At 37.5% G+C, this 15,707-nt stretch overlaps 1 protein-coding gene across 1 annotated transcript in view; it reads right to left on the bottom strand.

Annotated features, from left to right (window-relative positions):
* SUCLG2 (succinate-CoA ligase GDP-forming subunit beta) overlaps positions 1 to 15,707 on the bottom strand; it is a 112,274-nt gene that overhangs the window by 52,597 nt on the left and 43,970 nt on the right. Inside the window, exons 3-6 of the mRNA XM_038148932.1 lie at positions 8,602 to 8,701; positions 8,383 to 8,473; positions 2,237 to 2,389; positions 1,190 to 1,279 (exon numbers count right to left, since the gene is read on the bottom strand). Coding sequence (XP_038004860.1) covers positions 1,190 to 1,279; positions 2,237 to 2,389; positions 8,383 to 8,473; positions 8,602 to 8,701 — 434 coding nt within the window. The remainder of the gene's footprint in view (positions 1 to 1,189; positions 1,280 to 2,236; positions 2,390 to 8,382; positions 8,474 to 8,601; positions 8,702 to 15,707) is intronic.

Raw genomic sequence — 15,707 nt, 5'->3', positions numbered from 1 at the left:
AACACCCCAAGAGCACAGGGGAGAGGCTCTCAGCAGTGACACTGGGGAGGCAGCCCCACCATGAACCCCACAGTGGCTCTGGGCCACCTGGAAAGCTGCTGTTGCCACAGTGCTCTGCTGGAATTGCACCAGAACACCAGAATCACTTCACTTTTATTAAGGGCTGCTCCATCTTTCAGCACCTCTCTGAATCAGGCAGCTTAATGTCAATGCTTCCCTTTCTCAGGGTCTGTAAGAACTGAGCCACTTCAAGCAGAAAATCCCAGCCTAGAACTAGAGAATGTATAAGTAAATACCAGGATTTGTCTGGATAAAAACTATGTCCCTGTGCTTCAGTAAATTCCTTTTAGTTGACTACATGAGGGAAGAAATGCATTCCTGCAGCATTATTTAAATGTGTTGTTTGAAAGTCCATACATATTTGCTGTTAATTATTAAGTACCAGAACTCTTCAAGGGTTGAAAGGTTCTACATAATCATTCCTCCTTATTATATATACAGCTAAATCTTCAAATGTGTGTTAATCAACTTAATCATTATGCATTTGTTAATTGCATGTTAGGATAGAAAAGAATTAAAACTGCTGAATTAAAAATAAAGGAGTTCTACAAAAATGAGTTTCATACTACCAAAAAAAAACCCCAAAAAACAGGCCAGCTTAAATAAGCTCTCTTCTCTTCTGTCCAAAATGATGCACACAGGCAAATATATATATTCAAAATATATATGTACAGAAAAGAGATACTGAAAATACAACATGCTGGCAGCCTTTTGTTTTTGAGTTGAAGAATAATAAAATTTTAAAAGGTTCCAATCGCAAAGCCAGATACACTTTTATTTCTCCTTATTCTAAGGGCCAATTTTCAAAACCAGCTCTAGCCATGCCATTCACAGAGCTGCAGTGGAATTCCAGTGAAAACAAAGGAATCTCACACAGTGGAACAGCATGTTGCTATCAACTGCTTCAAAGACAGGGGACTCACACTTTAAAAACAGAAGTAACTTATTCAAAATGCTAAATCTTCATGATAATTACATAGGTGCAATTTAGTATTTAAAATGTCAAAATGATCCTGATTTAATGGACATTTGGCCTTTCCAAGTGGCCTTTCCTGCCTATTGGAAAACATTTAACATAGAGCTGGGCTAAAAAGTCCTCAGCCTAAACCAGGGAGTGGAGTTAAGTTACCTGCTGCTGCAAAGGTCCTTGGAATCCCAAATTTTTTGCCATCTGCAATGCCTGATGATCCTTTATACCTTCAAAAATATCTATTTCCTCCTGCAACAGTAACATGCATGAATATAACTAAATATTCAATCAGAATGGAGGTTTATAGCTTCAAAAGGAAAACACTTAGTGTACATGTGCAAATTAGTAATTAAAGCCTGGCTGTTTGCCAAGGCTCCCCGAGACTGAGGCTATAGCAGCTGCCTATAGGGGATGTTATAATTACCACACTGACTATGAAACAGTCCTTCCAAAAAATATATAATTCTTCAGGGTGGCACACTGACAAGAGAATGTGACACCAGTTTTCACTTTTAATTACTGTACAGATGGCACTGACGAATATTTAGTCTGCTAATTTTTATGACATATTCTGGAATATTTTCAAGGCAATGAGTGTCACTGCCCAGTAACACTGTGAAGTTTATATGATTTTTAAGTGCACATTAAATATTTTTACAATTTTTTGAATAATTATGCTTGATTGTATCAATTATTTTCTCAGCTGAATAGCTTGTCTACTCATTATCTTGCCACAGTAACTTAAAAAATACTTCAGCGTAGCCATCATTAAGAAAGTAATTACAACAGTTGTATTTCAGATGCAAAAGTCTTGCAGGTACAAAAAAATAATTAACAACTCTGTCAATTAGAGAAAAACAGCCACAGAAACAATAAGTATATTGGCACCAACCCACTTGTGAATAAACAGTGTACCTTCCTGAAAGTGAAACTCATAAAACATTTCAGATATAAAGTTTAACATATCATAGAACAGCCAGATTTAAGATCTTTTTCTAATTGAAAAATTCTAGTAAAATCAGATGTTAAATATGCTTCATTTACTAGATGACAGGTATGATCCTGTATTTGATGAAACACTATTTTTATGGCTCTTCCTGTCTCCCTTTTACAGGAAAGAAGGAAAAATGGGATGAGAAAGGGGGGAAAATAGTCTTTTGGATAACTGACAGGGAAAAATGCTATTGTAGAGCATTACTCCAATACCTTAAAGATAAGTTCTGGGCTAGTTACTGCAACTTCTTCTATGTCCACACCACCTTGTGGACTGCCAACCATGACAGGTCCATTGCAGGCTCTGTCCATCAGAATTGCAAAGTATGTTTCCCTGGAAATATCCAGTGCTTCTGCAACCATCACCTAAAAATGGATAGAGGGAAGAAAAGAAAAACATCAGTGCTTCTGACTGGTCCTTCTGCTTTGCCTTAAAATGTAGCAGTTTGATACCTGCTACCCTGAAAAGAAACATTGGTTTCACTGCTTTTGCTGCAGCACTACAACCCTGTGACCTTTTTCCCAAGAAATGCTCTCTACTTAAGTAAGAGACTCCTCTAATGGTGCTCTTCTCACCGGGGCATTCACTGAGCAAAGTAACCTAGGAACACCTCAGTGTTGGGGTTTTCCCAAGAATTGCTGCTCTGTCTGTACTGCAGCCCTCTGTGTTACCTTTTTCTCCCAATAATTTGAGATAATTATTGATTATCAGGATAGAAATTCTTGTCCACAGAAAGACTTGAGTCCCAAAGGCACAGTGTGCAGATCACACAGACAGAAGGATTGGAATGTTGGTTTTTGGCTGCATCTCACCATCAGTGCTGTTCCTCACCAGAAAATCCTCAGGCTTAATTTCTCTCCCTTATTCTGACCAAAGGCCATCCAACCCTTATAATCTCTACACTGAATTCCTGCCCTGCCCATGTATTTCCTAACAAAATGGGCTTACAAGTAATTCTGCCATCCAGCTTTTTATTTTCAATTTAGAGAGTTGAACAGATGTGTGTCCTTCAGATACTGGTACAATCTAGAAACACAGATATTTGTTTTTCTATTTATTACTATAGGTTACAGAGCCATTTTGTACCAGTATCTGACACACACCACAGCACAAACCAGAATGATAATTCAAATCCCACGTTTGGAATCTACAAGCACCACATTAAAAGTGTCAGAAATTGGCCATACAAAGTCTTTGATACAATTTTTTTCCTCCTCCCCAAAACAAGGTCCTTTCTATTTTAGTATTACAATAACTGTAATACCTTTTCACCCTGTTTTTTGTAATAGTTTAACAAGAGCTATCAAAGCAATTTCAGAGACTGAGTACTTTTACAATTACAAAGGACTCATAAAACTGTTTCGCTGCAAGAATACTGTATTTCCCAAAAATTCTTAATTTTAGGAAAAAACCTGCACATGATCATTAATAATTGTTGCCTGTGATCCTAACAGATGCCATAATCAAAGTTGCAAAGACTGTAGTTCTGCTCTGCACTACAGTTTTGCTTTGCAATCTGAGAGTGAAGCAGCTACCTCTGCAATTTAATTAGCATTACATTCTTCCTTAAGAGAGCTACTAATTCCCATCTTTCAGTGGAAGTGCTAGAAATCAGGACAATCACTTCCCAAATATCAATATATTTAAGAAGGATTAAGTGACAACACCTTTCTAACATGGTCTGTTTCTGAAGTGACAGTTTTGAACAATGACTGCAGACAATGATCATCACCGAATATACCACAAGGAGAAATTCATTCTCTCAGTCAGCAGATCCAAGAGGTATTTTTGTACCTGCAGCCTTAAAACTCTGCCTACCTGGCACAAGGTGCTCCATCAAACGAGTATTCCTGGGGTTTTCATAGTTCAAGGACTATAAACAAGAAAGATGCACTGTACTTTCACCCAAGTCACATTTTTGACAGTCTGTTCCAGAGTACATAAGAAAGAATGTAGGGACTTTCTGCCAGGCAGTAGGTATTAAAGAAGGGGGGGAAGTAAGAAACAAGGAATCAAATAAAGCCACCAGTGCTCAGAATTGAAGGAAAGATGAAATTTCTTTATAGTCTTTTTGACTTGGAAGAAATTTGCTTTATAGTAATTTTGTTTCCTTCTACTTTTACCTCGCTTTATTCACACAACATAGGGGGATGGAAAGGAATAGTTCAAATAAGCAACTGTTCAAAAGGAAAGCAAAGAAAGCAGGGTGAAGGAGAGAACCAAGACTGCAGAAAACTACTGTACTACTTAAAAGCATCTGCCTATTTTAGTCTACTACAGAGAGATGCTAAAAGACAACTTCAGAGACATAGCTTGGCTACCTGCCAAGCTTTGTCAAATTAACAAGCAAGGGTAGGGAAAGCAGCCTTGATGTGCTACTATTTTTACCTGCATCCATGTTTTTCACCTTCTTACATATCCTGCATCAATGTATCTGAAAAATGTGAGTCAGCTGCTTTAGACATAAGTCAGATAAAACCAACTGGTCCTACTGGATCCTGTCAGAGCTGTTCAGACAGCTTCCACAGAGCTCAGGGTCAGGGCCAGACTTAGGATGGGAATACACTCCACAAGTTTTGAGGAATACATTTGCAGGCACAGCAGGTGGAACTAACATTATTAAATCAGGTATCTTCAACTGAGACTTCCAGCCAGAGTGATTGTCCTCACTGTTGCTAATTAACAATGTCAACATCATCAGATACTTCTCTGTCTTAATTCACAAAACTACTGAGAGTCTACTTTGCAGTAGGCAACCTTAGAGCAAAAATTGTGAAACATATCTAATTCTTCCCAACAAAATAACTTCACCATCCTCCCTGTTTGATGCAGAGCAAAGTCAGGGAAATTGGTGTTCCAGGTCTTTAAATAGCATTTAAGTCTACCTATCACTCACACAACAGAACTAATGCAAACACACTGATGAACAGTTAAGAACAGTGAAATTGAATCTACAGACTGTTGACTCTTCTCACATTTTGTCTGTTTTGCTTTTGATAAAGAATATGACACATCATTATCTGTTTACCATATCATATTTATATTTAAAATGTCCTGGGGAAAAATCAGTTTTCATTAAAACTTCCTGACAACTTCAAGCTTTCCTTCTCTGTAACAATCTTTACCTAAAAGTTTAAGTCACACATCTAATGTCAGGAGGGTAACTGTAACAGCTTTTCTTAAACAGAATCAAATATGCAAAATGTTCATTCTGTTCTTGCTTGGAGAGAAAAACACAGGTAGTGAATTCTCAGCTTGTCATGATAAGAGAAGACTGTCATCACAGATAGCCAGGCTCTCCAAATTCCAAATGCCATAAGAGAATTTTATGTAAACTCACAAAACAGGTTTCAAGTTATGAGGGAATTAAAGAGATTGCTATTAGTTTGAGAAACATCAATCTGAACAGGCACAAACACACTTTACATTCTGCAGCAGGTGCACAAGCTGAGAAAGAAAGCTGAAACCATCACTTTCTGTTTCATAATTATTCTAATTGTAGAAAATTTCTACCTTTTATACCTTCCTTACAAATAGATGTAAAAGGTACATGACTTCCACTCCCTGACTTGACACTAGCTCATTGATTGCCTCACAGAAAGTGACATAATAAATATTTTCCTTCTGAAAAATGATTATTTACTTAAACTTTTTAAAGCATTAGAGTATTTTAAACCACTCAAACTTTCCAGAACACTGAAAAGTTTAAAAAGCACAAATCCTTTTCTTCCTGAAATGCAATTTTCCTTAAGTACATGTAGAACACAAACTCTTCCATACATGCAGAGAGAAATACGTGCCTTGAAATAGAAAAATGCCACTGATTTGTTCTCATCTTCCCCACTGCCCTTAGCAAGCCCAAAGAGCCTGCCTGGCATTTGCAGTGCATTATATTCCCACTGCATTAAGTGATATCTCAGACTTAGCTAAAGTTATATGTTTAATAATATTACTGTAGTTTGCCCCTTGATTAAAATGTCAGTGTTTGATTTCGTAGTCCTGACATTACAAACCTGAGTGCCCCAGCTCCTCTAACTACCTTTAATATCCCAACATGAGCTAACTTTGTAAATGAGAAATTCTTTTAAAACAGACATTATTCTGCTGGGAAACAGTTTTTTGATGAAGTAGTGCATGATTTTAAACATGCTTTCTTCACTATCTAATAAGCATAACATTGGGAAAACTGAATTAATTTAAAGCAGGGTGTATGCTCCTAGCATTAATTACTAAGAATCAAGAACTCAATGCCAAAAATGTAAAATATACTAGTTAAAAGCCACATACTTTTAAAAGCCAACTCTGTAATCAGGATGAAAGTCTATGAGCAAATCATCAGTTTCTCGCAGTGAAAAGCATCACATTGGTTTATCATGGATCAGCATTAAAATACCACTTTCCTGGAACTATATAGCAAAGGAAAAAAAATACACAGTCTCTCAAGGCTCTGCACTATTCTGTACCACCAAAATAAATATCTGAAGTTCAGTGGTGCAAAATTCACCTCAAACTTCACTTCTGCCCCAGCTGCTTGGTCCTGCCCACTGTTCATTCACACAAACAACACATGGAGGGGGAGAAAGGAATGTCAAGTCAAATATTCTATAGCTACATGGCACAAAAGTCATCCTGATATAAATCCTTTGAATAATCCATGTCAAAACCCCCCCAACACCCATACCCTTCTTCCATTTCTATCAATTCCAAAGAAAATTAGAAGTTCCTGTTTCAGAACTGAACCTGTCAATGATGAACAGGCTTGCACTCTGACAAAAAAAAAAAAAAGAGAATTTCTGTATGGATGTATTCAAGGCAGGCCATCTAGGGCAAAAGAATAAATACAAAGAACTTATAAAAGAAAGCTGCTTTTACAATACTAATTTTCCCAAGCAGAGTGCCTTAATATGGAAAAGGTATATCCTGTGTTATATCCTTAGTATTATCAGGATCTCTGACAGACATGCCTTAATGGTAATACTGAGTCTCCCTTTTTAATATACAGCATTTCTTTTTAAGAACAGCTCTGAGGAGTGATGGTAATCTCCTCTCCTTGCTCCCCAAGAGAAGAACTGCCTGAACACCTTCCTCCACCCTCATTAGACAGGATCTTTCCAGACAGGTGTTCCTTCCCCTTCTATGCTAATACACCAAGCTGTTCACAGGATATTAAATGTGAACTGCAGCTCCTTCAGCTCATGCCAAATGATTTCCTGGCATCGTATAGAGTGTGGCTCTTGACTACTTACCTGTATGAATATTCTTGCTCAGTCAAACAAAGCAAGAGATAAAAACAGACACAGCAGATAGGCAATTGCCAGGATTTCCTGACACACAGAATTTTACTAATTTGAAGGAGACTCTTGCTGAATCTTTGTTTCCCTTATTTAGGCCAATACAGAGCAAATAATTTATGTTGAAGTGAATCTTAGTGCCTTGCAGAAAACACCATCATTGGAAAATGAACTCCCATGTTCATCTGGTACTTCAACCACTGCCATGAACATATTTTAGTCTGTATCTGCAACAAGTAGAAAGTACTGTTCAGGCGCTTCTTTTTTTTCAATTGAGAGAAATTCTCATGCAAACATTTGAATACTTAAAGGGGGCATACAATAAAGACAGGGACAAAGTTTTTAATAGGGCCTTTTGCAATAAGTCAAGGTGGTTCTACACTAAGGAAGACAGATTTTGACTACACATAAGAAAGAATTTTTTTACAATGAGGGTGGTGAGGCACTGGCAGAGGTTGCCCAGAGCAGGGTGGATGCCCCATCTCTGGAAACATTCAAGGCCAGGTTGGATGTGGCTCTGAACAGTCTGATGTGGTTGAAGATGCATCTCCTCATTGCAGGGGGTTGGACTGAAGGAATTTTAAAGATTCCTTTCAACTCAAACCTGTGTTTCAAATTTGTGTTTGCAAATTCTGTGATTCATCTGTCACTCTGTTAAGACTTGCCCAAACCTGAGGGTGACTGAAGTACAGATAATATTATTACTAAGGGGAACCATGTATCTACTGTTTCTGTAAGCAGAATGTCAATAAGCATGTGCAGCTAATGCTATAGTACAGTTGTATCACCATTTAGTATGCATTTGTTGGAAGATAAGCCTATGACAAAGGATTCCTTTCAATATTCACTGAGAAATCAATTTATTTTTCCATCACTGGGTATGCCAAAATTGATGAACAAAGTATATACACAAACTGAAGAAGTAACATTTTTTTTTAATCAATTAGATGCAATCAATCAGGAATTGGAGAAGGATTGAAAAAAAAACCTGCATTGTACATCCCAGCTTATTAATGCAAAATTACAGCTGAACATAGTTTTCAACTTTCAAGAGGCCAAAATCTTACCTTTTTAACTGTCACACCATCCTTTGGAGTTTGCTTGGTTGACAGATTGTACCCAATCATCTGTTTAGCAAGCTGTTCAACAGTCTTAGGGCTACAAACAAAGGAAAAATGTTAGTTTACTGAAAAATATTAAAAGAAACAGTCCTTAGCTATTGTAAACAGCCTAAATATTATACAAGCAACAATTTATTTATTTTTTTTTCAATTGAAAGTACTTACTCTTTAGTTAGGTGAACTCCTCCTTTCAATCCACTATTGAAAATACCTTTCCCTCTCCCTCCAGCCAGAATCTGTGCCTTCAGAACAATTTCCTTTGCCTCTGTAAAAGAAAAACACATTGCAATTCTGTGGTTTGTCAATTATTGGAGCTTGTTAGTATGAGATCAAAAAAGCATTTCCAGATTGGACTCTTAAACCAACAAGAAGTTGTTTATGACTAGTGAGCAATAAAACAAGAGTAAATTCATCACTTCTATAAATCAACCTTGCCAAAAAAAAAAATTGCTCAAGGAAGTTAAGGGATACACAGCTTATCAGATGGATAAAGAAGTCATTGTGGAGATCAGAACCAAGCTGTTAATGCTCCATGGCCTGCACAACAAACCACACAACAGCCCAGCTCCATGGCTCACACACTGGCACAGTTTTTAAACATAAATCAGATCATATTTTGTCTTGAACACACAACAAAACAATGCTCATCAAGGGAAATAAATTCCATTCCTTGCTCTGAACACATGGAAGGAAATGCATGGATGTGGTTCTTAAAGAAGAAATCCCAATGTCCAAAGGGCAGGAGCTGTGAAATGAAAACATTTCATCTGTCTGTGAGGCATCACCTGGATCTTTGGCAATTTGAGTGTAACAGTCTCAGTAACACAAAAGAGCAGCAAAACAGGGACAAAAGCAATTGCACCACATCCTACATTCCAAACAAAAGCAATCCTGAAATCCTTACAGAGTCAGAAGGGGGGGGAAAGGGAAAACAACCAACCAAACCAAACCATCACTCATCATCTCTGCAGCTCCAGATCACAGCAAAATTCTTGAACCATGAACACCTCCCAGGTGCCTCTAAGATGTTTATTAACACCAACTACTGCCACTTTGCACATTTATCACAATAGTGCTGGGTGCTGCAATGTCTGAGATCCTAATATTAACAGATCACTAAGTGTGCCTAGAGAAGGCTCACTGCTACCCTCTCCTGCAGTCTGGGGAAATCTCTGATTTCAGTGGTGTTTGGATTAGGTCACAACTTGGACACTAATATTTTATCTAAGTATCAAGAAAACATAAGAATTTGTTGTTAAATTGATGCATTTACTATTTAATTGGCACAGAGGACACAGATACTTCAATCAAACATAAACAGGCTTTCTAGGCTGTAAAAACATTTTACAGATTATTAAATAAAAGTTTCGAGGTGCAGCAATTTTTGGTGCAGGCAAGCTCTGACACAGCATCATTTCAAAGTGCCTGTATAATAAATTTCAGCAGCTACAAAAAAAAAGTTGAACCTTAGAATAGGATAAATATTATGAAACAAGGATTGTATTTAACAAAGCACTAGTAGTAGTAGTAGTTACTATTCCTATTTATATTTTTATTACTAATTATTTTTAACACAGATACTGTACTAAGAAATGCTTAATTTCAAAGCTTTTGGAGGCTAAAATCTGTCCACATGCTTATCCATTCAGTAACATTTGACATATATCACTCTGAACTTTAAAAGCATTCTCCTTGAAAATATTTCATGCATTCCAATATATTCATGTTCTGGGCTCTCTATTACTCATGCCACTGCAGGGCAGATAATAAGGAAATTTAAATGCAACAAAAATTTTTATCTAAAATGTTTTGTAAGCACACAAATTAAGATGAATTAAAACTATAAATCACTTTTCAACCTGCAGAAGCAAACTCTAAAAAGCACGGTAGCTGCTGTGATCAAGAATCTAATATGGCATTGTTAATAGATGCTGTAAGCATTTAATTAAATCAATTTTAGCTTCCAACCATCCTGACAATGTGAGCTTTGATTGTCAGTGATGGGTGGTATCAGTTCTAGGAGTGATCATCACCCTCATTCCCAACCACCACCTTCCAGGAGCACCAATTATCTCCACTGGGCTCCAACAAATGAAGTTAGAGAAAGGAATTAATGTGTACGTTCTTATAATCCACCAGAGGACCATCAAGGCAATAGAGTAACCTGAGAAAAACAACTATCAAACCCATAAACAAACAGACACAAAAGTGAGCACAGCCATAGTAAAGATTGGACCTGAAGAACTAATCGATGCAGCAGCTCAGCAGAGCACAGTACAGCAGGTTCTTCATGCCCTGCAGGAAACCAACAGGAAGCAATTTAATTCCATAATTATTTGCCTAAACTCTCTAAAATGAAATAAACCATCCAGATCTCATTTTACAGTAACTAAGCTTGATCATTCAGAACTCAACAAGTTGATTCACTACTTAATGGCACCATCTTATTTAAGGAGTTGATTTCTAGAAATGCTCACACAAAGTTTTTGTTTGTTCCTGCCTGAATTCCCAAATTATGTTATGAAAGACTATGCCAAAAAAAAAAAAAATTGGGATTAGCTAAAATAGTTGAAGTAATTCACCTTCACCTGCAGGTTTAAAGAAAAAAAAATTTAAAAAGGTACCTAAAGTCAGTATTAAACCCATTAAAACCAGAAAGGTGTAACTAATTTCTATTAATACCCTTCCAAACTGTTCTAGTAACACTGGAAAAAATGTTTAAGCAGAACTGTGTAGTTACATGTAAAGGATTTGAAGAAAACCTATCACAAACAACATGCCTTTACACCACCATAAAGTACAGTACAACATTTCCAACAGCATTAAGGCTTCAACCAACTTCTGTGTAGGGCCACTGACTGACCAGCCTGGTGCAAATTGAAACACAAAAACAAACACAAAAACTCCAAAGAAAACCAAATAACAATTCAGCCTGCTTCTTAAGTGTGCATGTGTGGATTTTTAGTCACAGATTTATAATTTTCTTTATCATTAGAAACAATACAAAAACCCAACAGCTTTGAAGTGTCACTAATTTAGCAACAAATAGCTGCAAACTGCTCCATGCAGATTAATGACACAGTGCTGGTAACAGCATGTGTTCTTCACTAATTATAGCCTGAATACATTAATACCTCAGACTGAGCAGCTCTCTTATTTGCCTTTTTTACATTAATCTATGGAAAAAGAGAGAGGTGCAGGTGTGGTGTCAGAGATAAGTTTAGGGGCTGGACTGGGCAGTATTGGGTTGAATGGGTGGATTTGGTGATCTTAGCATCATTTCCAAGCAAAGTGATTCCATGATTTCTAAAGAATCCTTTTAAAAATGGAACCAAAATTCAGCTGGTCCCTAAGTCATATGTCAATAAATAAGCAAGACCTTGACTCCTCAGAAGAATACTCAGGATTCAAAATTTCAGAACTGGGTCTGGCTCTATGTATGTAAAAAACTTTAACCACAGGAAAAAAGCCTTGAGTACTTATTTTTCTATAATAAATTCAGATGTTTCAGCAGGGCAGAATAGAAAACTGAGGGACAAAGAGCATCCAACAAAACCTCTCCTTCCCTCAGCCAGCACTGTGAATACAAACAGCAGTGATACTCCTTGCAATTGGAATATGCTCAGTGCTGTAATGAAAGCCTATTTAAAATCAATAAAATCAGTCCTGCTTTTGGGAGCTATGATTACTCTGGTCCACTGGTGCTGCTTGCAGCAAAAATGAACAGCTTGTTCTCAGCCCACTGCTGTGTATATTTAACTACTGAATTCTTGATCGTGAAACAATATAGTGAGAAGCAGAGTTCTGCTGGTTATATGCTATGCTAATTTATTACCTGTGAACAACTTTCCATTATTATTGATACGACTGTGTGGCTGCAAATTAGGCATGTTAACAATTACATTAAAATGTGCTGTAGCTTATCAAAAATAAACTGCTGCAAAGAACACGAGATGTATGGGAACAGTTCCCCTGTTCAAAAGGCTCTCTACCAGAGAGAACTCAGGACTACTTTGACAAGACCTCCCACACTACAGAATTAGAGCTTGGGACAAAGGGAGGAGGTCTCACATGAATTCCTAATCAAATTTCTGTGTCACCATGAGACTTTCAGTGGTCTGGCTTTTCTATCTGCAGGGGCTCTGTATAAATTATTTACTGTCTGCGCCCTCTTTAAAAATGCAGAACCCTTTCCACCATTACATCAGTGTATTTTTACCCTGGTGTAAGGCTGCTGAGCACAGAAGGGTTCACTGCAAACCCCTGACTCCAATGTAATCACTGCAGCAGCAGCAGCAAAGCATCCCTGGAATGTGCCCTGATCTCTCTCAGAATGAGCTCAGCACACATTGCAAAGCAGATGAGAGCAACCCACTGTCATGGGAGCAGCACAATGCAGACAAAGTCAGCACAGGCTTGAGTTCAACAGCATTCTACTAACAAGCTACAAAATGGCCAACTATCTTCCTATACAAGGTCTTTTAAGGCTAAACTATCCAATTAAGAAATGACACCTAAATTATTTTCACTTTTTAACCCAATAACTAATCCCTTGAAGTCTGCAATGGGGACTTTTCTGTCCAATTACAAAATACCACCCAGACCCATGGAGAAGGTGAAGAAGAAGAACCAGCCATCACTCTAAAACCTCCATCTTGCCCCACATATATTGCTATATTCTAAAACCTTAAACTCTAAGTTTTCCACCCTGTGATATTACACACTTCTAATCAAACTACACACCTGTAATCCCAGTGCTATCAGTCAATTTTGGAAGCCTATTCCATGGCCTCAGGTCAAATATGGTATTTTCTTGTGGCCTTCAGCACAGAAAGTTTGAAATTCTCAGCATCCAGGATTCCAACAAGGACATGCAAATCCACCATCCAGACTTTAGTCCATATCTCTTTCATGGTTGTCTAGAATATCACTCCATGAAGGACAGGCTGGGAATCTCAGTTCCATCTCAATTCCATCTCCCAAGCATTTCTGCTTACCACCGTTTTCCTAAAAACAGAAGTAAATTCAGTGCTTCCTTTCCCAAAGCAAGTGGTTTTCCCCCTCTCTGCTTTGAAGTTTTGCTTTCATAACATAAGATTTGAGGAAAACAAGGCAGACATTACAGACATTTTCTGGCAGCAATTATTCTTTATTTTGGATAACACAAGAACTATAAAGACACCAACAAACCCCGGAACACCTACATGCCATTCCTACTTGTTTCCTCACCAATGTTGATGCAAACCCACAAATGCTCAAGTGTCCTGTAAGGGTTCTAAATAATCTCTCCCAAACTGCACCTCTGCAGCTCAGAGCCTTTCTTGCAAAACCAAGGGTTCCCCTTACAAGCTTTAAAAGGGTCCGGTTTGGACTGGTTTTGGTTTTGCTATTCACGTCTATCTGATCCAGCAGTAGGGAAACCTACTTTTTGGGGTCTTCATCTGTCCTGTTGTATTACTGTTGCTTCTTTCTTGTTTTAATGATACCCCTACCACCTGAGTTTCCAACTTCTCTTTGGGCAGGACTGGTTATAATTAATTTTCCAAATTTCAGCCTCCCTCTTGTACTGCTGAGGCAAGATCCTGTCAGGTGCTTATTATCTTTTAGCAACACTCCAGGCCAGAGACATTCTGTAGATTACTCCAGCAAGGAAAGAAGGGAGAATAAAAGCTATAAGAAAGACCATAACAAACGTAATACAATAATAGAAAAACTGTAGTAAAGCTTAGTTTCCACACTGAACACTGAATCTTAAATTTGTTATAGTAACTTTTCACATTTGGGTCTCTTTACACCAACTTGGTCTGAAATCTGAGACAGCTTTTCCCAAGTATTGCTGCCACTTCCACTGCTGCCCATCTTCTGAGAGCAGCATCCGAGGCAGTTCCCAGCCTCCGCCAAGTGAGCAGATTGAGATGAAAAAGAAGCTGTCTGCAAGGTACCTCCCACATCTACAAAACTACTGTGCTTAAAGGCCTCTTGAATGAAGATAAACAATTATTCTCCCCCCTTTAATTTTAATTTAAACTCTCTTCCTCTGTTATTTTCATCCTTCTGCTACATAACACCAAAAAGAATTATGTCCTTACAAGCCCACTTTCTACAACCTTTGGTTTGCAGACTAGTTTAGAATTAAAGTTAAATAAATCATCCTTTTTATAATTCCATACTTTTGAATATATTGTATATTTATTGCTAGATTATAAGCCTCATTAAAATCTATAATGATAAATTAGTCAGTCTCTTGATTCTGTCACTACTATTATTAATTGCTTTCATAGCCATTACTACACACTTCACCAGTGATAAAAATTTTAAGGCTAGATAAAATCAGTTAAGCTAAAGCTCACTCTCAATACTGAAGTCTTAAACCTTCTCAGAGTAGAAGTAATCAAGTATTCACACATCCTACATGTAAGTTAAACCTGATAAATTACTTATACAGCAAAGGGAGCCTCACTAGATCCAGCAGCACCACTATAATGCATGGAAAAATATGCACACTAAAGCAGGGATCCAAAAGAAACAGTTCTCATATTGAAAATGTTCATTGTATGTGCTTGATTCAAACTCTATGGGATATCTTACTTCTGATATTTTTCAGCCTTTAACAGCTTCTTTTTTCAACCTAACTTCTCATTATTTTTTACATAAATTTCCTCTGTAATAGACAAAGGGCTTAGAAAAATGGCTATTTTCACATTTGCTTACAAACTTGAGAGCAGACGTGGTTTGAAACTCAATCAGAAAAGGAACAAGTTTGTTCCTTTGTGGAAGAGCACTGAAGTTCACTGACAAGAGAGAAAAAGCTCTTTCTGTCAGCTCTAAAGCAACATCCATTCTATGGGCAGAACACAGAAAGGCAATTTCTGTAACCTGCAGTCACCCTGGCATCCTGCAGCACATAAATAGTAAATACTGAACAAAAATAGAAAAATCCATGCAAAGGGATCCAGGGTTCTTCCATCATTATACCCAACAGCTCCATTCTTGCTACTTTTAGACTTCAAAATATCCTTTCTATTATGGCCAAGCCAGTATTATTTTTCTCCTCTTCAGATGATTTCATTTTAAGAGACTTCAAAAGCAAGAAAGGAAGACTTTTCCTTCTGTATTAGTCACAATTCCCATGACCTGACAATACCACCATGGAAGCTTCTCAGGATACTCTGTTAAGCACTGAGAAACCTGGGCATGCAAAATCACGTGCTTTAGTAGACCTGCTTTCCTTGTAAGTATTAAATACATGAATAAATCACAAGACTTGATTT

This window comes from Motacilla alba, chromosome 12 (genome assembly GCF_015832195.1).
Source record: "Motacilla alba alba isolate MOTALB_02 chromosome 12, Motacilla_alba_V1.0_pri, whole genome shotgun sequence".
Lineage (NCBI taxonomy): Eukaryota > Metazoa > Chordata > Aves > Passeriformes > Motacillidae > Motacilla > Motacilla alba.
This window is presented reverse-complemented; position numbering and strand designations above follow the sequence as displayed.